Genomic DNA, 24,135 nt, shown 5'->3' with positions numbered 1-24,135 from the left:
CCATACCCACACCCTGCCAACGGACCCCCACATTGCGTACCGTGATTTGTCACTCCACACAAACTATTTCCACTGTTAAATCGTCCAATGTTAACGCTCCTTACACCAGGTAAGCAGTCGTTTGGCATTTACCGGCGTTATGTGTGGCTTATGAGCTGCCGCTCGACCGTGAAATCCAAGTTTTGTCAGCTGCTGCCTGCCATAGTACTTGCAGTGGATCCTGATGCAATTTGGAATTCCTGTGTGATGGTCTGGATAGATGTCTGCCTATTACACATTATCGCCCTCTTCAACTGTCGGCAGTCTCTGTCAGCCAACAGACAAGGTCGGTCTGTACCGTTTTGTGTTATATGTGTCCCTTCACGTTTCCACTTCACTATCAGATCGGAAACGGTGGACCTAGGGATGCTTAGGAGTGTGGAAAATTCACGTACAGACGTATGACACAAGCGACGACCAATCATCTCACGACGTTGGAATTCCATGACCCGCAGAGCGCACCATTCTGCTCTCTCGCAACGTCTAATGACTACTGAGTTCGCTGATATGTAGCACCTGGCAGCAGGTGGCAGCACAATGCACCTAATATGAAAAACGTGTGTTTTTGGGGGTCCGGATACTTTTGATGACATAGTGCCAATGAATTACTCGCACAGAGCAAAGTATCTAGGTTACATTTGTGTGCAAATCGGCCAAATCAATTTCTCGTACAGTGCAAGTAATGCAAAATCTCATACATTGCAAAAAAAAAAAAAAAAAAAAAAAAAAATCAAGCTCACGACATGTAATTCACACACTCAAAATGGCCGTAGCCTTTAGAGAACATATTCGTGTGACCAGGGTACCATAGGATAGACGATAGCACATCGCCATACAGCCACCAACTTCCAGCGTGTAATATTATTTGGGAATCAATACACTGAATGCACCAGTTGCTCTTTGGACTATACACTATACTGGATTATTTAATGATCAAGACGCAGCTGTAGGTAGGTAGGGAGATGTAGGTAATGCTCGTTTTGAAATGCAGAAGCCCCTTTCCCCGTATGCTCTGGAATAGCCGTCCACTGCACTGGGGAAACACACCACCTCTTCGCCAGACTGTCTGTGCCCACACGGCGGCCACACTTGTGCTGACCGTTGGTGATGTCTTGTAGACAGCTGCCTGGCGTACCAGCTGGCAGCAGGTTTTCTGTTTCTGGATCTTCACCAGCTGACTTCCTGCCATCCACCACTGCCCCACCTAGGCTGCAGCAACACGCGGTGCAGTCATATGCCTGTTGACCTTCCATCTCATTGTGTCAGCACAAGATGCCAAGAAGGACTGTCTCACAGCAGCGAAGGCAAAGCGCGCCATTCGACATCGTACAGTCTTCCCCCTCGAAACTCCTGCCTCCCTACAGTTCGGCTTTAGAAGCCGTTTAACAACTGAAAATGCTGTATTCTCCTTTCTCTCTGAGACACTACATGGATTAAACAAGAGGTTTCGAACGCTGGGCGTATCTTTTGATTTGACTGAGGCGTTTCATTGCGTTGATCACAAAATATTGTTCTAGAAGTTGGATCATTACGGAATTTGGGGAGTAGTTCACAATTGGTTCAACTCTTACTTCAACAGCAGAGAATAGTGTTGAGAATGGCTGTGCTGTAGGGTCTGAGTGGGGTAAGGTCATATGTGGAGGGCCCAGGGATCAGACTTGGGGCCGCTCCTGTTCCTTGTTTATATAAATGTTATGCCCTTCAGTATTACAGGTAACTCTAAAATATTTCTGCTTGCTGATGACACTGTCTTGGCAGTAGAGGATGTTGTGTGCAACATTGGCTCGGTTTCAAATAGTGCAGTTCGTGACATAAGTTCACGGTTCGTAGAAAATAAACTAACGCTAAATCACTGTAATATTCAGTTTTTACTGTTTCTAACACACAATTCAACAAAAGCCGACGTTTTAACTTCACAGAATGGAGATATGATTAACAAAACTGAACAGTTCAAATTTCTGGCGTTTCAGATACATTCCAAACTGTCACGGAAAGCCCACGTTCAGGATCTTGTTCAGATACTCAATGCTTCCATTTTTACTATTCCAACGTTATCTGAAGTAAGTGATTGTCTAAAACGAAAATTAGTCTACTTTGCTTATTTTCATTCTGTTACGTCATATGGTATTATATTTTGGGGTAACTCTTCCCATTCTAAAAGAATATTTTTGGCTTAGAAATGGGCGGTTCGGGCAATAAGTGGTGTTAGTTCGCAAAACTCTTGTCGACCCCTTTTCACTAGTCTGGGTATTTTGAATATATATATATTCTTTACTGTCGTTCCTTGTTAACAATATCAGCCCATTCACAAGCATAAGCAGCTTACGCTCAGTTAATACTCGGCATAAATCCAACCGGCATTTGGGTCGGACTTCCTTAACTCTTGAGTAGAAAGGTGTGCAGTATACTGCTGCATCCATTTTTAGGAAGCTACCACAAGAATTCAAAAATCTTAGCAAAAATCTTTGCCTTGTGGTTTCAAAGAGGTGTTATCGTGTACATAGATTTTATATTTGGCTTATGCTTCATTGTACTGTGATATTTGTAATCAATGAACTTATATTTTTAGATTTGTTGTGGATTCACTTAGGTTAACAGACTTGTAGCTTGTATAATTCCTCTCTTTTTAGAGAAAATGTTTTCATTTCTCCTGCTTTCGGCGTAACACCTTGAACTGAGATACACTATGTGATCAAAAGTATCCGGACACCCCCAAAAACACACGGTTTTCATGTTAGGTTCATTGTGCTGTTATCTACTGCCAGGTACTCCATATCAGCAACCTCAGCAGTCATTAGACATCGTGAGAGAGCAGAATGGGGCGCTCCACAGGACTTCGGACGTGGTCAGGTGATTGGGTCTCCCTTGTACCCCACGTCTGTACGTGAGATTTCCATACTCCTAAAGATCCCTAGATCGACTGTTGCCTATGTGATAGTGAAGTGGAAACGTGAAGGGACACGTACAGCACAAAATCGTACTGGTCGACCTCATCTGTTGACTGTTAGAGACCACCGACAGTTGAAGAGGGTGGTAATGCGTAATAGGTAGACATCATTCCAGACCATCGCACGGAATTCCGAACTGCATCAGCATCCACTGCAAGTACTGTGACAGTTAGGCGCTGTGGCGTCCCCGCACTCCAACCGCGTGCTCATACTATGGACGCCGTAGAGCTGCTACTGCCACAGCTCTCGCAGTGCGCGATGACGTGGGTCCCCGATGGTGAACGGGAGACACAAATGCGAACTCGTACGATGGACACTTCTTCTGATTTAAGCTTGAATGATTCATTGCCCGGATATGCAGTAGTTGTTAAATCGTACTCATCCGCATCGAACACACCACCAATTGCGAGGAAACGTTGTGATTATCAGTTTTCTCGTACGTTGTTGGCTCGTTGCTATGGAGTTCTTGAACCTGTATGAAGCGATATCCACAGATACTATTTGATCACGTCTCAGTGAACCTACGCCGTAGTGTTAAAAAAATGTTCAAAAAAAAGTTCTCTTTTCAATTAATGAAGTAGGTATTTTGATATTCAGATTAAATTGTACCTGCTGAACAGTCGTTCGTTAATCATCATCGATTACATCACTTAATAATGTAGTCCACGCTTGATATTTCACTTGGAACGAACAGTTTATTGTTCCTTGTCCACTAAATACTTTATAACTTTCGCACCACACTCACACGCAGTTGGTTGGTAAAGTCAGTTCTGTTAAAATTAAGTTTCTTGACTATTACAATCTTCAAGAAGTCGTGTAATTTTGTCCTACTCGACACTAATCGAGTGTAGTCCTTTGATATACTATCCACTCTTCTTTTAGTTCCAATATTCACTAGTTTCGTCAATAAAGTTCTATTAACCCGTTTTACACGGTTAAAAGCGTCTATCAGTTCCTGTCTCTGCTTAGAAAATCAGTTTCCGAAGTTCGTGAATCACGTCACGCAAGAAACACTTCTGAACGCAAAACCATCTAGTCGCGTTTCGTACTCTCAACAACTAAGACAAGAAATTCTTCTCGCACGTCCTTACAGGATGAGAGCCAGCAAGCGACTTCTTCTGCGAAAGAGTATTGTAACCGCATTGAATTTCTTCAAAAAAATGGTTCAAATGGCTCTGAGCACTATGGGACTTAACAGCTGTTGTCATCTGTCCCCTAGAACTTAGAACTACTTAAACCTAACTAACCTAAGGACATCACACACATCCATGCCCGAGGCAGGATTCTAACCTGCGACCGTAGCAGTCGCGCGGTTCCGGACTGCGCGCCTAGAACCGCGAGACCACCGCGGCCGGCTGAATTTCTTCGTTTGCGCTTAAAATTCTCTTCCACATAAAAGTTATCTCTGACTAACATCGCCTTGGACTAAGCTTTCAAGATATTAATTGCAATTATCACTTGGATATTTGTCCATTAATTAAATCTGAGGTTTCTTCCTCCTATTTTCATGACAAAAACTCTCAGTGATGTATAATGTTGTTGTTATCAAAACTTCTTGGTGTTAGCTTATCGGCAAAGATGTCGTATTTGTCAATATAACTCTTCCCTACTTCATATTATGATATTCTCTCTTAGTTGACCTTAAGGGAGTCGTTGGGGTGTTATAGCGGGAGGTGAGAAAACTTGGATTTTATGGTAGAGCGGCTGCTCATAAGCCACCCATCACGCTGATAAATGCCAAACGACTCCTCGTTCGGGTTGACGAGCGTAAACAATAAATATGCAACACTGGAAAAACGTTATGTGGAGTGACGAATCACGGTACACAATGTGGCGATCCGATGGCAGGGTGTGGGTATGGCGTATGGCCGGTGAACGTCATCTGCCAGCGTGTGTAGCGCCGACAGTAAAATTCGGCGTCGGTAGTGTTATGGTGTGGTCGTGTTTTTCGTGGAGGGGGCCAGCACCCCTTGTTGGTTTGCGTGGCACTATCACAGCACAGGTCTACACTGATGTTTTAAGCACATTCTTGCCTCCTCCCACTGTTAAAGAGCAATTCGGGGATGGCGATTGCATCTTTCAAAACGATCGAGCACCTGCTCATAATGCGCGGCCTGTGGCGGAGTTGTTACACGACAATACCATCCCTGTAATGGACTGGCCTGCACATAGTCCTGATCTGAATCCTACAGCACACCTTTGGGATGTTTTGGAACGCCGACTTCGTGCCAGGCCTCACCGACCGACGTCGATACCTCTCCTCAGTGCAGCACTCCGTGAAGAATGGGCTTCCATTCCTCATGAAACCTTCCAGCACCTGATTGAACGTATGCCTGCGAGAGTACAAGCTGTCATGAAGGCTAAGGGTGGGCAAACACCATACTGAATTCCCGCATTACCGATGGAGGGTACCACGAACTTATAATTATCAGCCAGGTGCCCGGATACTTTTGATTACGTAGTGTATATCTCCTATTGATCTCAAACCTCCTTTTTGCATGTTATGGTCCTCTTATAGTTATACATACACTCCTGGAAATGGAAAAAAAACACATTGACACCGGTGTGTCAGACCCACCATACTTGCTCCGGACACTGCGAGAGGGCTGTACAAGCAATGATCACACGCACGGCACAGCGGACACACCAGGAACCGCGGTGTTGGCCGTCGAATGGCGCTAGCTGCGCAGCATTTGTGCACCGCCGCCGTCAGTGTCAGCCAGTTTGCCGTGGCATACGGAGCTCCATCGCAGTCTTTAACACTGGTAGCATGCCGCGACAGCGTGGACGTGAACCGTATGTGCAGTTGACGGACTTTGAGCGAGGGCGTATAGCGGGTGAACGTACCGCCGAATTGCTCAACACGTGGGGCGTGAGGTCTCCACAGTACATCGATGTTGTCGCCAGTGGTCGGCGGAAGGTGCACGTGCCCGTCGACCTGGGACCGGACCGCAGCGACGCACGGATGCACGCCAAGACCGTAGGATCCTACGCAGAGCCGTAGGGGACCGAACCGCCACTTCCCAGCAAATTAGGGACACTGTTGCTCTTGGGGTATCGGCGAGGACCATTCGCAACCGTCTCCTTGAAGCTGGGCTACGGTCCCGCACACCGTTAGGCCGTCTTCCGCTCACGCCCCAACATCGTGCAGCCCGCCTCCAGTGGTGTCGCGATTGGCGTGAATGGAGGGACGAATGGAGACGTGTCGTCTTCAGCGATGAGAGTCGCTTCTGCCTTGGTGCCAATGATGGTCGTATGCGTGTTTGGCGCCGTGCAGGTGAGCGCCACAATCAGGACTGCATACGACCGAGGCACACAGGGCCAACACCCGGCATCATGGTGTGGGGAGCGATCTCCTACACTGGCCGTACACCACTGGTGATCGTCGAGGGGACACGGAATACTGCACGGTACATTCAAACCGTCATCGAACCCATCGTTCTACCATTCCTAGACCGGCAAGGGAACTTGCTGTTCCAACAGGACAATGCACGTCCGCATGTATCCCGTGCCACCCAACGTGCTCTAGAAGGTGTAAGTCAACTACCCTGGCCAGCAAGATCTCCGGATCTGTCCCCCATTGAGCATGTTTGGGACTGGATGAAGCGTCGTCTCACGCGGTCTGCACGTCCAGCACGAACGCTGGTCCAACTGAGGCGCCAGGTGGAAATGGCATGGCAAGCCGTTCCACAGGACTACATCCAGCATCTCTACGATCGTCTCCATGCGAGAATAGCAGTCTGCATTGCTGCGAAAGGTGGATATACACTGTACTAGTGCCGACATTGTGCATGCTCTGTTGCCTGTGTGTATGTGCCTGTGGTTCTGTCAGTGTGATCATGTGATGTATCTGACCCCAGGAATGTGTCAATAAAGTTTCCCCTTCCTGGGATAATGAATTCACGGTGTTCTTATTTCAATTTCCAGGAGTGTAGATAAGATACCTTATGATTATATGAAATTGTACGCCCATTGTAATTATGTTTTATAAAGGAATGTGGGTCTTTGTGGTATCTTTATATGGAAGTTGTGCTAGGAGCAATGTTCATGGCCTGGATGTGATACGGTTTGTCACCAAATACGTTATATCTGGTATTTGTGTAATTATCTTTTATTTGTTTATCGTTCATCTGTGGTCACGAGACTAACACTGATATAGAGTCTTATTGTATTATACAGTAATGATACCTATGACCAATATTTGTGGTATATAATCTGACTGGGTTCATCTCCTTACTCTGTTATCTTTACATAGGTAGAAGTATAATGATTGGCTTGTTTTTAGACATGGATTGTTTTAATATCCACAACTTCATGGTTCTTATGCGCAATGTATGTTGGCAGCATTAGACTAGTTTGGCAGTCAACTTGAAATACCAGTTCTCTAAATTTTCTCAATAGTGTAGATGTCAATGTTATGCCATGATCGTTACTGTTCTGTATATCCAATACAGTTAATAATGATGATGTGTAACCTGATGCCTAGGTGGTTTTTAGCACTGTAATTGTACCACACTGAGTAGAAAATTAGTTTTTTTCTACTACTATGTGTTAATATAGGAATTATTTGTTGTATATCGATTACTATCATCCTATGAAGCATTTATGTTTTTCCTTACATCTCTCCTCTTCGTGATCTTTATTTACTCACCTGCTGACTGTCATCTGTTGTTCAAGAATAGCACTTACAATATGAGGTATAGGTAATTTTAGCGCTGTCACGAAAAAATTACATTTTGAAGTTTGTCATTACGTTACACAGAGCTATATAACTGATCGTCTTGAAACGATATACGCAATTGCAAAGCACTGTTTGTTTTAATTTAATACGTTAGATACAGTCTCTTTTGAAAAATATCAGTTAAGTAAAAAAAAAAGGCATGTAGTAAGTGAAGTACCATCGGAAATTAGTTGTTGCTCTTTAGACTAACATTACTGCGTTTATTACATAATTTCTTTTGCGTTCTGAACCAGGTGTACACATTTGTTGTTGTAATAATTTCTGGTTTCACTTATATGTGGTTCCGCTTTTATCTTGCGACAGATTTTAGTGTAAATTCCAGTATTAATATTCCTCTCTTTTTCTTTACACTCAGTCAACGATGTCGGTAAAGATGTTCTGTTCCTTCACATTACCACTGCAGCAAAAGTTTGTTATTGTGTTACCTATGCAGTACAAATGTACTTTCTCTGATATAACTTGACTCCTGACGCATTCTTCCAGTAATTGTTTGTCTTGTTTTTCCTGTGACGTCTGTCTGTTTGACATGAGATATGACTGTCAGTATTGTAAGACAAATTATGTCAGGTGTTTGTACAATATCACTGGATAATTTTGATATTGTTCAGCTTCAGTGGAGTATGGGATACTTTTAAGTAATCTGTATTAAGCAGTAAGTACAACAATGAATTTTGCAACCATATATTTGTTGAGTTTTGTAATTTGTGTAGGAACTGTACATTCCTAAATCATTAATGTTGATGTTGATAGGCATTCTGGAGGGTGGTTATTACCAAAACCGGTAGACAGCTGGTATTTAAAATGCATTTTGTAAAACACTTTATGGCTGTTGAACCTCACCTTATGGAAACATTATGAAACATAAAGTAATTGGCACCCCAGTACAGATCTATAAATATAATTCAAACACAATGGAGCCCACACCAACTGACTTTGTCTTGTCCATTGGTCCCAGCTGTGGCCATGATGTGCCTGCTTGCCTGCCCTCACATGGCACCAGTGGAACAAGCTACCGACCGTGACTTGCTGGCCACAGGAAAGATAGAATTTGCCACTCAACACTGCACACTACTTTCATAAATCTGCAATTCCAGACCACGAAATATGTAAAATACATTACTTAAATGAAATTCCATAAAGTGAACAACCACAACAGAATTAGATGCACATATTATTAATGTTAGTCCAGTGATAATAACACAGGAAATCAAGCTCTCTTGCGAACCTTGCAGAACTAGCACTCCTGAAAGAAAGGATATTGCGAAGACGTGGCTTAGCCACAGCCTGAGGGATGAATCCACAATGAGGTTTTCACTGTGCAGTGGAGTGGACGCCGATATGGAACTTCCTGGCAGATTAAAACTGTATGCCGGATCGAGACTCAAACTCGGGACCTTTGTCTTTCGCTGGCAAGTGCTCTACCAACTGACGAAATCAGTAAAAATTTTCCATATTTTTCCAGAAATATAACGGGAGTCACAAATGTCATACATTGTTAATGAAACACACACTGACAATAAATTGAAAGAAAATAATTTTCTGTTTTTATGATGATGAAGCTGTAAGAATCACATCTGTTTTGCACACACTGGAAGTAAAAAATTACATCAGAAGTTTCAAAATACAAGAAAGTGATTGAGACATTACGAAAGCTAAGATGTTGAAAACAAATATTCGTTTCATTTTCAAATGTCTGCGTACCTAGTGGCTCTGGGTACCAAAAATTTATGGATATTTTTTTAAATAAGAAAATATCTTCTATGATAAATTTCAGGGTACTTTTTTTTTTTAATTTCAGGGGAAACGCTGCAAGATGATCATGCGGCAAGAATGGCAGCACATATTGGAGAATTAATAATGCCACATGACCATGGTAAGTTAAACATCACACCATTATCCACAGCTAAGCATGGCACATTGCATGGATCTTTAAAAGCCCAGTAGCTTTTGCATTTTATGTCAATGGCTGTATACAGATCACGTGTTGTAAGGATAAGAAGCGACAGTACAAGAATTTTGTTTAATTTCAAAAGCGGCGTATTTTTAGATTTAATAGCGTTCCAAACTGGAAGGAAATGTTAGCGTTCTCACCTGATAAGAAGTGCAATGGAATAGAAATACAGAAGACACATAAATAGGACTGTGAAACAATAGATAGACGTAAAGCAGTCCCATATGCTAAAAAAGGTAAGAACAAACACAATGGTGGCAATGACATTACTGCTGTTGGTGTTTAGCTCTATACAAAACTACTAGTTACACCAAGTACCACACACACTTGTCCATTAGTACGTAACATGTTGTGCTTCCTGTCATTGAGAAGCTATAAAGAAAATTATACTAAAGTTTTCCTCTGTAACATCAAAGTCACCTAGTTAAATAGTGTCCTTCATCATCTAGTTTGATAAAACCGTTTTTGGTCCTTTGTATCTTAGTCTCATCACAATCTTACATAAAATAAGAGAAATATAGTAAGACCACTAAAATTCGCAGAGCAGCAGATGAGCAGCTCAGTTCTTAGCTTATGTGACTGCAACTCCCAGTACTGTGAACAGTAAAATAAAAATAGTTAACACCACATGCATGTATGGTAAACACAGATTCTTCCATCAGGGAGGAAAGAGGAACTGATTGGGGTAGAGGATGGACAGGAGAACCGTCAATCTGAATCTGCCTGAAGAGGGACACATTGTATAAAGACGAACAGTACGAAAGACTAAATAAAATGCTTCAGATAGGTAGGATCTTAAATACAAACCTTCAGTGACCAATGTAGAACCTTCATTTCAAGTACCATGGATGGTATATTAGAATACAGACTTTTCCGGTGTATATAGTTGATGAAAAGCTGTCGTATTTCCAGCTGAATGGTACTGTTCTCCAGAAATTGTTTCCCACTGTAATGGTGCAATATATTACTGTTGGATCTCATTATTGACATGTGACAAAACGTGTGGAGATAATTGTCTATCATTCTGTTAATTAGACTGACATCCCTGAAGTAGCATGCATTCATAATTGTTACTATTGTTGCATTTATTATGAAAGTAATTGTCACATAATGCTATGTACTATATGTTTGTGAATATTGCAATAGCTATAACTATTGTTATTAGTGTTATTATTGAGAATCGCTCATTTACTAATCATAATGAAATATTAACTTACAAAGAATATCTCACCAGACAAATGAGAGGACCTGAAGATCCTACCTAATCTTACCAAGAGAAAAAAATGAGTACCTAAAGAAACCTCAAGGAATGCACTCCAAACAAAATTAGTACTTTTTTAACTCAGTAGGATGAAAACTAAAAGCTTCCACATAATGTGAAATAAAGACCTTTCCGGTCTGCAATGAGTTTGAGCATATGCATTTTGCAGATATCCATATTGAGTACTTACTAATTCACGAACATCTACACACAGTACTGAGTTTGAAGAACTTCAGTTGTACAATAAGCATATAATATCATAGCTGGGTAATATTTTCCTCTATGACATTAGTCCATTACTACAGGGACTGTATCTTTGTGTACCGTATCTACTCAGATATGCTGTGTTTACTGACTTCTTGATGTCACCTACTCCATTTGTTTCACCGGATCACTTTATTTACACGCTGTACATCGAGGAAGAGTCACTTGTTTAGTTATTTTCAAAATTAAGTAGAAAGATAACCTTGCATATGCATGAGTAAAATCAAATGTGATCATGATGCTTGAATTACATCTGAAAAATTCACAGTTCCAAATGCTATTTATGACTGATATACGTCTTTTCATCTTCGAGATGCTATGGAGAGACAGCCCTTCATCTCCTAATTTGGTCAGCAATTGTTACTAGTAAAATCTAATCTTTGCTCTATGCTTACCATGTGAAATGTAAATTTCTCTTATTAGCACACTGTATAGTAATGTTTCTCTGCTTGACTGTCCATTCTACAGGAGACAGGGACAGAGCCATTCAGAAATGAGTCTAAAGATTGGTGGCTACCTGCAAGTGAGAAGGAACTTTCGATCATGTTCAGAGTGACACAGACGCTGCACTATAGTACTTATCCTCCGACACCGCGCAGGTGACTTTCGGGTACAATGTCCCATCTGTACTGGAACATACGTAATGGCTGTACGAGTATAGGCTGCAGAGGCGTGCTTAACGGCATACGGATGTTCGGGTCTCGCTGCGAGTCGTGCACGGATGGCCGAATCGCAAGGCGACTGCTGGTGATTAGCGAGAAACCTGGATTTGAGTCCCGGTCCGGCACAAATTTTCATGTCATCATTCCATTCTACTACAGCTGATGGTTGTTTATACATTTAATACATTATTTTGAAGACAATGACGATTTTAACGAATAGTTACAGAGACTAATAAATGACAACAAAGGACTTCAATTCAAAATTGTGCCTAAAGTGAAAGAATAAATTCTAATTTTGGATAAGGGAACAGAAGTGAACATCAGTCAGTACGGAATTTGCGAATAAGAAGAACGAGACTGTCCTCAAGGCGTTATTCCAAAAGAAAACGATTAAAAAAGTGGCTTTTTAAGGTAGTGAGGTATGCTAAAAGAAAATTGATTACATTTTGTTAAACAGTCATTCAGTGTTTGTAAAGTGAAAAGAAAATTTATGTACAAAATTGCGAAACAATGAACTTTTTGGGCCAGCAACCAAACATGTCGACAGCAGAAAGATTTTCTCACTCTGCAGAGGAGTGTGCACTGCTCTGCGACTTCCCAGTAGATTAAATTGTACGACGGACTGGGACGTAGAACCCAGATCCTTTTCCGTTATTAACTAAATAAAGTGGACACGACTGACGATGCGTACTCACAGCTCAAGGCAAGGATACGGGTTTCACCCCCAGTGTGGCAGAAGTACATGATCTGCTAGCATGTTTCATGAATGTGGAATAAGGGAGAAATTATTTAGTAAATATATCTGTGACAACACCAAAACATATACAGGTAAAGAAAGCAGCAGTAAATAACACCTCATATGGAACACAGTAACTACTAAAGAGAAGAATTTAGGCACAAGTAAATGAAGGTTTATGACATCAATAAGAATTGTAGAAAGAGATATTGAAAACAATGACATTAAGAAGTAATGATAGATGTGATTTGAAGCATGGAAACATGTCTGGGGAATGGTATTTCAATAGAAATAAAGAAACCTGAAAGAAAAACTGAATTAACAAAGCAAGTTTATTTACAGAATGTCCGCACAGCAACAGAATTCTAAAAAAAATATTTCCAAAACCGTAACTGTTCTTCTACACAGTTAAAGGAGGTAGAAACACCTAAGAAACCAAGTACTCAGTAGCCTCTTCCTCATAAGGTAGTAAATGTTCACAAAATTTGTAGCCAACAACACTGAAAACCTTCGAATATCAATCCATCACGCCATGTTACCAGCAATAGTAAGCGTAGCTTTATTTGTCAGCTTAAACATGTACCACCTGCCAGTTAAGCATTAACTATTCATGCAACCTGCTTTCACACTTCACTAATTACTCATTTAACTATTCATGCAAAGTCTTTACAATAAGGATATGCAATGTCTGCTGTGAATAATCAGTCAGTATGTCTAGTGAACAGGTTTATTTCTTAGCAGCAAATTTCTAACAATATTTAGGAGTTCACATTATTTGAAAATTAACATGTGGTGAAGGAGGAGGAAGACTTAAGCAGCAGAGTATCATACATCGCTGGCCGGTGTGGCCGTGGCGTTCTAGGCGCTTCAATCTGGAACCGCGTGACCGCTACGGTCGCAGGTTCGAATCCTGCCTCGGGCATGGATGTGTGTGATGTCCTTAGGTTAGTTAGGTTTAAGTAGTTCTAGGCGACTGATGTCCACAAATGTTAAGTCCCATAGTGCTCAGAGCCATTTTTGACACACCTCACAAATATTGCTAAGGCTATCTTTTGTGGTTCATGGAAGCATTGTTATCGTGTTTTGTGCAGCATCTCCTTATTTGTATAGGTGTCTTGATATATTACGAATCTATTACAGTGTAACCTTATCCAAAACAGGCTACTCACTGTGCATAGAGTACATAGATACAGTACTAAAGAAGTTAAGTTGGATGGTCTGAGAGGAAAGGAGTTTTTTTTAATTTTTTTATGTAGCTGCTTTCCTCTTTCGCAAAATTACTGGTGTGAGTAGGCTGGAAATACTCGTAGTTATAGTCTGTAAAGTGTGTGTGTGTGGGGGGGGAGAGGGATGGAGGGGGGCGGGTAGTAAAAGAAAACGTCAGCGAGTCATTGACTAGATTGAAATAGAGAGGAAAAAGAGAGGAAATGTCTGTCCCTGTCAAAATTATTTGTTTTACTTTCTTGAAATATGGGTCCACAGCTTCTACAATTTTTTAATGATGTTATCTTACTTTCAACTGTTGGAATTTTGTTTTCATGCTTGCAGTTACCACATTAAGCTATCCTGAAGAAACGATTTTCGCATATAGGTTTATGTTAGACAGGGGTGTGCGTATTATGTCGTTACCTCTACGTGTCATAAGCCTACATGTCAAAATATTCTATTTGGAAATGGCTTAATGCCGAACGATTGCAATTGTTGGTGTTGTTGTTGTTGTTGACTTCAGTTCAGAGACTGGTTTGATGCAGCTTTCCATGCCACTGTTTGTTGTGTGAACTCCTTCATCTCCGAGTACCTACTGCAACCTACGTCCTTCTGAATCTGCTTACTGTATTCATCTCTTGCTCTCCCTCTACGATTTTTTACCTCCACACTTCCCTCCAGTACTAAATTGCTGATCCCTTGATGCCTCAGAATGTGTCCTACCAACCGATCCCTTCTTCTAGTCAAGTTTTGCCACAAATTCCTCTTCTCCCCAATTCTACTCAATACCTCTTCATTAGTCACGTGATTACCAATCTAATCTTCAGCATTCGTCTATAGCACCGCATTTGGGAAGCTTCTGATCCCTTCTTGTCTAATCTATTTGTGGTCCATGTTTCACTTCGAAGCAGGCTACACTCCATACAAATACTTTCATAAAGAATTTCCAACACTTAAATCTGTACTCGATCTTCACAACTATCTCTTCGTCAGAAACGCTTCCCTTGCCATACTCTGTCTGTATTTTATATCATCTCTACTTCGACCATCATCAGTTATTTTGCTCCCCAAAGTAGCAAAACTCATCTACTACTTGAAGTGTCCCATTTCCTAATCTAATTCCCTCACAATCACCTGATTTAATTCGACTACATTCCATTATCCTCGTTTTCCTCTTGTTGATGTTCATTTTGTATCCCCCGTTCAAGACACAGTCCATTCCGTTCAACTGCTCCTCCAAGTCCTTTGCTGTCTCTGACAGAATTACAGTGTCATCAGGAAAACTCAAAGTTCTTATTTCTTCTCCATGGACTTTATACCTTCTCCAAATTTTTCTTTTGTTTCCTTTACTGCTTGCTCAATATACAGATTGAATAGCATCGGGGAGAGGCTGCAACCCTGTCTCACTACCTTCCCAACCACTGCTTCCCTTCCATGCCCGTCGACTCTTATGAATGCCATCTGGTTTCTGTAAAAAATGTAAATAGCTTTTTGCTATCTGTATTTGGATCCTGCCACCTTCAGAATTTGAAAGAATGTATACCAGTCAACATTGTCAAAATCTTTCTCTGCTAGAAACGTAGGTTTGCCTTTCGTTAATCTATCTTCTAAGATAAGTCGTAGGGACAATACTGCCACCCATGGTCCAACGTTTCTACGGAATCCAAGTTGATCATTCCTGAGATTGGCTTCTACCAGTTTTTCCAATTGTCTATACAGAATTCGTGTTAGTATTACACAGCCGTGACTTATTATACTGATATTTGGGTAATTTTCACATCTGTCAACATCTGCTTTCTTGGGGATCGGAATTATTATATTCTTCTTGAAGACTGAGGGTATTTTACTTGTCTCTAATGGATTGTTGTCTACTTCTGAGGCCTTGTTTTGACTTAGGTCTTTCAGTGCTGTGTAAAATTCTTCATGCAGTTTCACCTCTCACTTCTATATACTCGTTCCACCTTTCTGCATTTACTTCTTTGCTTAGGGCTAGTTGTCAATCTGAGTTATTGATATTCATGCAGTTGGTTATCCTTTCTCCAAAGGTCTTTTTAATTTTACTGTAGGCAGTATCTATTTACCCCTAGAGATATGTGCCTCTACATCCTTGCATTTGTCCTCTAGCTGTACCAGCTTAGCCATTTCGCACTTCCTGCTGATCTCATTTTTGGAACGTTTATATTTCTTTTCGCCTGCTTCATTTACTGCAGTTTTGTATTTTCTCCTTTCATCAATTAAATTCAGTATCTCTTCGGTTATCTGAGGATTTATTCTAGCCTTTGCCTCTTTACCTACTTGATCCTCTGCTAACTTCACTATATCATCTCTCAAAACTACCTATTCTTTTTCTACTACATTTATTTCCCCTGTTCTTGTCAATCTTTCCGTAATTCTCTCTCTGAAATTCTCTACAAGCTCCGGTACTTTCAGTTTATCCAGGTCCCATCTACTTATATATTACCTTTCTGCTGTTTTTTCAGTTTTAATCTGTAGTTCATAACCAATAAATTGTGGTCAGACTCCACATCTGCCCCTGGAAATGTCTTACAATTTGAAATCCGGTTCCTAAAGCTCTGTCTAACCGTTATATAACTGATCTGAATCTTTCCAGTGTCTCCAGGCCTCTTCCACGTGTACAGCCTTCTTTCATGATTCTTCAAACAAGTGTTAGCTACGATTAGGTTATGCTTTGTGCAAAATTCTACCAGGCGGCTTCCTCTTTCATTCCTTACCAACCAGTCCATATTCACCTACTACTTTTCCTTCTCCTTTTTCTCCTATAAAATTTTCGTCTTCCTTAACTATATGAATAATTTCTTTTATCGCATATATATTTCTTGAATCTCTTCATCTGCGGAGCTACTTGGCATCTAAACTTGTACTGCTGTGGTAGGCGTGGGCTTCATGCCTGTCTTGGCTACAATTATACGTCACTGTGCTGTTCATAGTAGCTTATCCTGTTCCTACTATTTTTATTCAGTACTAAACCTACTCTTGCACCAGCCCTATTTGATTTTCTATTTATGACTTGTATTCACTTGACCAGTAGTCTTGTTCCTCCTGCCACAAATATTCACTAATTTCACTATATATGATTTTAACCTACCCATTTCCCTTTTTAAATTGTCTAACCTAACTGCTGATTAAGGGATCTAACATTCCACCTGCCAGTTTTCTTTCTCCTGGTAACGATGTCCTGCTGAGTAGCCCCTGACCAGAGATCTGAATGGGGAACTATTTTACCTCTGGGATATTTTACCCAAGATGAGACCATCATCATTTAACCATACAGTAAAGCTGCATGCTCTTGGGAAAAATTACAGCTGTAGTTGCCCTTGCCTTCAGCCGTTCGCAGTACCAGCACAGCAAGGCCGTTTCGGTTGCTGTTACAAGGCCAAATCAGTCAATAATCTACACTGTTGCCCCTGCAACTACTCAAAAGGTTACTGCCCCTATTCAAGAACCCCACGTTTGTCTGGCCTCTCAACTGATACACCTCCATTGTGGTAGCACCTATGGCACGGATATCTGTATCGCTGAGGCAAGCAAGCCTCCCCACCAACAGAAAGGTCCATCGTTCACTGTAATTACAAAAACAAGATTCTAAGAGGTGAAAGTACGGTGACATTGGCTTACATATATTTTCCTGATATTTAACCGACTGTATCTGTACAATCAGACAGATCTAATACATGGAATATTTATTCTAGTTTATTTCATGATCAATTGTTTCTTTTGCTTTTGCGTCAGTACTTCAGTAACTCTAATTTATTTCTTTTTCAAGAACATGTGGAGAAAAGACAAGCATAACGAGAATGTAATTCATTACTTTTTCCAATGTTGCAGAGCGACAATTTCTTCAGACTACAGAGCACTACAAATTTGAGAGAAAAGCTGTTGCGGTACCTTACTATGCTTACCAAGGCAAGTATCTGTCTTTTCTGTACTTGGTGGAATATGTTGTGCGTTTTACATCTGATCCACTCTATTCGTCTTCTTATCATTATTGTCAATAAAGATTGGTTCACCAACGAGTAGAAGTTTGCTAATAAAACAAGTGACAATCACAAAGTAGATAGCTGTATTACAAACGAGTAGGGTACGTTAATGAAGACATACATTTCTGCTGTTTCAAATTTGTCTTATATCGATACGAGTGATTTGATTTTATTATTTGATAAATCATTCCAGTTCCTGTTTAACAAATAACTTGATTTGCATCAGTGGTTTTCCAATAAATGGGGGAGATAAGAAAAAAAGAAAGTATTTGAAGATAACATTGTCATAATTAAGAGTGATGTGGCGTGTAATGTGAATGATTTGCCAAATTGTAAAAGGATGAGGTTTACGAAAAACTGTCACTCTCAACATAAACATAACACACACACTTTTCCTGAGAACGTTAACAAGCAAAACTTTTTTATCACAAGACAATCAATCAATAATACCAAACGCCTTACATCTTAAGACAGAAGAAGTTGACAGGCTTCTTGCAAGTACAAATTCAAGCCTCACATATACATATAAGCGATATTTCCCTTCTCTGTCATGTAGAACCACGTTTTGAGGAGATTCTGTATGTGCACAAAGGATATTCGTATCCCAGAAAAACATGATGAGGATTATCTGTTCTGACTTGACATACTTATGTAGGTCATTCCGAGAATATCTTGAAATTGTGACTAAATCATTCCTGTACATCCATTTTACATGTGCTTAATGGGTAACAGTTAAATGTTATTATACAGGAATTGTAAAATTTAGCGAATATGATAGTGGGAAGAGCGTTACCCTCGAACATCACTTCCTCACTCACTGCACAGAAGTCCGGGTCTTTATTCTGTACACTTTCAATGGAGCTGAGAAATGCTTTTCTAATGTCAGATGAGAGGCCAGTGGCTTCTCTTCTTCATTCTGTAGAGGATATAACTGCAGGAGTATAGATACTTGCACTGTATTGTACTCCTAATAAATACACTGAAGAGCCAAAGAAATTGGTATACTTGCATAATATCGTGTAGGGCCCCCTCGAGCACAAAAGAGTGCCACTACACCATATGGCATGGACTTGACTAATGTCTGAAGTAGTGCTGGTGGGAACTGACTGCAGGGCTCTCCAAAAATCCGTAAGAGTACGAGGGGCTGGAGATCTCTTCTGAACAGCACGTTGCAAGGCGTCCCGGATATGCTATATAATGTTCATGTCTGGGGAGTTTGGTGGCCAGAATAAAGTTCCTGGAGCCACTCGGTAGCAATTCTTGATGTGTAGGGTGTCGCATTGTCCTGCTGAATTTGACCAAGTCCGAGGGAATGCTCAATGGATATGAATGGATCCAGGATGCATACGCATGTGTCACCTGCCAGAGTCGTATCTAGATGTATCAGGGGTCCCATATCACCCTAACTGCACATGTCCCACACCATTGCAGGACCTCCACCAGCTTGAACAGTCCACTGCTGATATGCAGGGTCCATGGATTCGTGAGGTTGTCTCCATACCCATACAGGTCCATCTGCTCCATAAAATTTGAAACGAGACTCGTCTGACAAGGCAACATGCTTCCAGTCATCAACAGTACAGTGCAGTCATCAAGGGTACACGAGAGGGCCTTTAGCTCCGAAAGCCCATATCGATGACGTTTCGTCGAATGGTTCGCACACTGACGTTTACTGATAGCACAGCACTGAAATTTGCAGCAATCTGCGGAAGGGTTGCACTTCTGTCATAAGTCCCGTTCTTGCAGGACCTTTTCGCGGAAGGCAGCGATATAGGAGATTTGATGTTTTACCAGATTCCTGATATCCACGGTACACACGTGAAATGGACGTACTGGAAAATCCCTTCTTCATCACTATCGCGAAGATGCTGTGTCCCACCACTTGTGCACCGACAATAACATCACACTGAAACTCACATAAATCTTAATAACCTGCCATGGTAGCAGCAGTATCCGAACTAACAACTGCTTCAGCCGCTTGTTCTCTTATATAGGTGTTTCCGACCGCAGCGCCGTATTCGATCTGTTTACATATCTTTGTTTTTGAATACGCATGTCTATACCAGTTTCTTTGGCGCTTCGGTGTATATGGTACTGAAAACGTTTTTTATTTCGTTTTTTGAACTAAGCGAACTAGGAAAATGTCAAGAGATTACCAGCATCTCTGGTTGAGGGTCAAGTTAACACAGTGACTTCTGTATAAATGCGATGCTGTAAGAAGTGGGCTTGGTTCTGTGACAGTCGATGGACATGATGGTAGAAAATTCTGTATCTCAAACACTGCTGAATGTGGCTAATTGGCGAATATCTACACACACAACAAATATATTCTGGATCTTGTACTGAAGCTGTGTGCTGCACTCTTGAAACAAAATCTCCTGTGTAACTGTCCCAGAAAAATAAAAAATCTACTTATCGCTGGAATATTTTTGTAAGCCATCGGTGAGTTTTGTCTTCGTGGTAATAGAAGTTTACCCCAATCTGTGATCCACAACTTCCCACAAATTATTTAGTGGTTTCGTAACTGGACTACTCCGAGACCTTAACAGAGATTTTGTACAGTTGTCCACCAAAACTGACCGGTTAAGAAACAGAAGGTATTATAGTAGGTGAATATGGACTGGGGGAAAGGGATAAAAGAGGAAGCCACCGGGTAGAATTTTGTGCAGAGGATAATTTAATCATTTCTAACAAGTCGTTCGAGATTCATGAAAGAAGGCTGTATATGGGGAAGAGGCCTGGAAACACTCGAAGGTTTCAGATTTTTTACACAGGGTGGTCCATTGATACTGACCAGGCCCAATATCTCACGAAATAAGCGTCAAACGAAAAAACTACAAAGAACGAAATTGTCTAGCTTGAAGGGGGAAACCAGATGCCGCTATGGTTGGCCCGCTAGATGGCGCTGCCATAGGTCAAACGGATATCAACAGCGTTTTTTTGAACAGGAACTCCAATTTTTATTACATATTCGTGTAGTATGTAAAGAAATATGAATGTTTTAGTTGGACCACTCTTTTCGCTTTGTGATAGATGGCTCTGTAATACTCACAAACATATGGCTCACAATTTCAGACGAACAGTTGGTAACAAGTAGGTTTTTAAAAGTAAAATACAGAACGTAGGTAAGTTTGAACGTTTTATTTCGGTTGTTCCAGTGTGATACATGTACCTTTGTGAACTTATGATTTCTGAGAACGCATGCTGTTACAGCGTGATTACCTGTAAATATTACATTAATGCAATAAATGTTCAAAATGATGTCCGTCACCCTCAATACATTTGGCACTACGTGTAACGGCATTTCTCTCAACAGCGAGTAGTTCGTCTTCCGTAATATTCGGACATGCATTGACAATGCGCTGACGCATGTTGTCAGGCGTTGTCGGTGGATCACGATAGCAAATATCCTTCAACTTTCCACACAGAAAGAAATCTGGGGACGTTGGATCCGGTGAACGGGCGGGGGGTATGGTGCTTCGACGATCAATCCACCTGTCACGAATTATGGTATTCAATGCCGCTACAACCACACGCGAGCTATGTGCCGCACATCCATCATGTTTAGAAGTACATCGCCATTCTGTCATGCAGCGAAACATCTTGTAGTAACATCGGTAGAACAAAAAGGAAATCAGCATACATTGCACCATTTAGATTGCCATCGATAAAATGAGGGCCAATTATCCTTCCTCCCATAATGCCGCACCATACATTAACCGGCCAAGGTCGCCACTGGTCGCAGCCATCGTGGATCTTCCGTTGCAGAATAGTGCATATTGTGCCGGTTTATGTTACCGCTGTTCCTGAATGCCGCTTCGTAGCTAAATAGAACGCGTGCAAAACATCAGTCATCGTCCCGTAATTTCTCTTGTGCCCAGAGGCACAACTGTACACGTTGTTCAAAGTCGTCGCCATGCAATTTCTGGTGCATAGAGATTCGGATGTAATCGATTTTGATGTAGCATTCTCAACACCAACGTCATTGAGGTTCCCCGATTCCCGCGCAATTTGTCTGCTACTGATGTGCGGATTAGCCGCGACAGCAGCTAAAACACCTACTTGGGCATCATCATTTGTTGCAGGTCGTGGTTACGTTTCACATGTGGCTGAACACTTCCTGTTTCCTTAAATAACGTAACTATCCGGCGAACGGTCCGGACACTTGGATGATGTCGTCCAGGATACCGAGCAGCATACATAGCACACGCCCGTTGGGCATTTTGATCACAATAGTCATATATCAACAAGATATCGACCTTTTCCGCAATTGGTAAACTGTCCATTTTAACACGGGTAATGTATCACCAAGCAAATACCGTCCGCACTGGCAGAGTGTTACGTGATACCACGTACTTATACGTTTGTGACTATTACAGTGCCATCTATCACAAAGCGAAAAAAGTGGTCCAACTAAAACATTCATATTTCTTTACGTACAGCACGAATATGTAATAAAAATGGGGGTTTCTGTTTAAAGAAACGCAGTTGATATCCGTTTGACCTATGGCAGCGCCATCTAGCGGGCCAACCATAGCGCCATCTGGTTTCCCCCTTCAAGATAGACGAGTTTCGTTCTTTGTAGTTTTTTTGTTTGATGCTTATTTTGTGAGATATTTGGCCTGGTCACTATCAATGGAACATACTGTATATTGGTAAGACAGAGATGTTGGATCCAGATTATTAATTTTAAGGCATTTCCAGGGCAGCTGTGCACTCTGACCACAATTTACTGGTTATGAACTGTAGATAAAAGCTGAAGAAACTGCAAAAAGGTGGGAATTTAAAGAGAAGGGACCTGGATAAACTGAAACGACCAAAGATTTACAGACTTTCTGAGGGAGCATTAGGGAACGATTGACAATAACAGGGGAAAGAAATACAGTAAAAGAGAAAAGGGTATCTTTAAGAGACGAAATAGTGAAAGCAGCAGGGGATCACGTAGGTAAAAAGACGAGAGCTAGTAGAAATCCTTGCTAATGCAAGGGATATTGAATTTTATTGATGAAAGGAGAAAATATAAGAACCCAATAAATGAAGCAGGCGAAAGGGAATACAAACGTCTAAAAAATGAAACTGCAGAAACTGCAAAATGGCTAAGCGGGAATGGATAGCGGAGAAATGTAAGAATTTATAAGCATGTGTCACTAGGGGAAAATAGATGGCGCCTACTGAAAAATTAAAGAGACCTTTGGAGAAAAGGGAACCACCTGTATGATTATCAAGAGCTCACATCGAAGTCCAGAGAAAAGCAAAGATGGGAAAACTGAAAGTTGGAAACAGCATATAGGGAGTTTATACAAGGGAAATGTATTTGAGGGCAATGCTATTGAATGAAAGAGGACGTAGATGAAGATCAGATGGGAGATATCACACTGAGAGAATATTTGATAGGGCACTGAAAGACCTAAGTCGGTAAAAGTTCTTGGGAGTAGTCGACATTCACTCAGAATCACTGATATCCTTAGGAGAACCAACTATGACGAAACTCTTCCATCTGGCGTGCAAGATGTATAAGACAGGTGACATACACCACCCTTCAAGAAAAATATAACAATTGAGGTTCCAAAGAAAGCAGGTGCTAACAGGTGTGAATACTAGCGAACAGATAGTTTAATAAGTCGTGACTGCAGAACACTAACACCTACTCTTTACAGAAGAACGAAAAAACCGTTAGATTCCGATGTCCATTTATAGCGTTTGAAGACTTCGAGAAAGCTTTTGACAGTGTTGACTGGATTACACTCTTTGAGATGCTGCAGGTAAGAGGAGCAAAATACAGGGAGATAAATTTCCAGAATGAGATTTTCACTCTGCAGCGGAGTGTGCGCTGATATGAAACTTCCTGGCAGGGAGAGAAAGTCTGTTTACCAACCTGTACAGAAACCAGATGGAAGTTAGAGACGCATGAAAGGGAAGCAGTGATTGAGAAGGGAGTGAGATAGGGTTGCAGCCGGTACCCAATGTTATTCTATCTGTACATTGATCATACAGTAAAGAAAACCATAGAAATATTTGGAGCAGACATTAAAGTCCAGGGAGAAGAAATAGTAAACTATGAAGCTTACAAATGACATTATAATTCTCTCAGAGACAGCAAAGGACTTTGAAGAGCAGAATGGACAGTGTCTTGAAAGGAGGATATCAGATAATATCAACAAAAGCAAACAAGGATAATGGAATGTAGTGGAACTGAAATACTTGATGCCGGAGGAATCACATTAGGAAACGAGACACTTACAGAACGATACACGTAAGGTAGCAGATGAATTCTGCTAGTTGAGCAGCAAAATGACTGATGATGGCCGAAGTAGATAGAATATAAAACG

General features: G+C 41.2%; 1 protein-coding gene across 4 annotated transcripts in view; it reads left to right on the top strand.

The window, feature by feature from the left end:
• LOC126426407 (tenascin-like) overlaps positions 1-24,135 on the top strand; it is a 562,410-nt gene that overhangs the window by 97,893 nt on the left and 440,382 nt on the right. For all 4 annotated transcript variants that reach the window (XM_050088324.1, XM_050088323.1, XM_050088325.1 and 1 more), the window contains exons 4-5: positions 9,527-9,601; positions 17,655-17,732. In XM_050088324.1, coding sequence (XP_049944281.1) covers positions 9,527-9,601; positions 17,655-17,732 — 153 coding nt within the window. The remainder of the gene's footprint in view (positions 1-9,526; positions 9,602-17,654; positions 17,733-24,135) is intronic.

Source organism: Schistocerca serialis, chromosome 11, assembly GCF_023864345.2.
Source record: "Schistocerca serialis cubense isolate TAMUIC-IGC-003099 chromosome 11, iqSchSeri2.2, whole genome shotgun sequence".
In the NCBI taxonomy this organism is placed as follows: Eukaryota; Metazoa; Arthropoda; class Insecta; order Orthoptera; family Acrididae; genus Schistocerca; species Schistocerca serialis.
The sequence above is the reverse complement of the archived record's forward strand: the minus strand, read 5'-3'. Positions and strand labels throughout refer to the sequence as shown.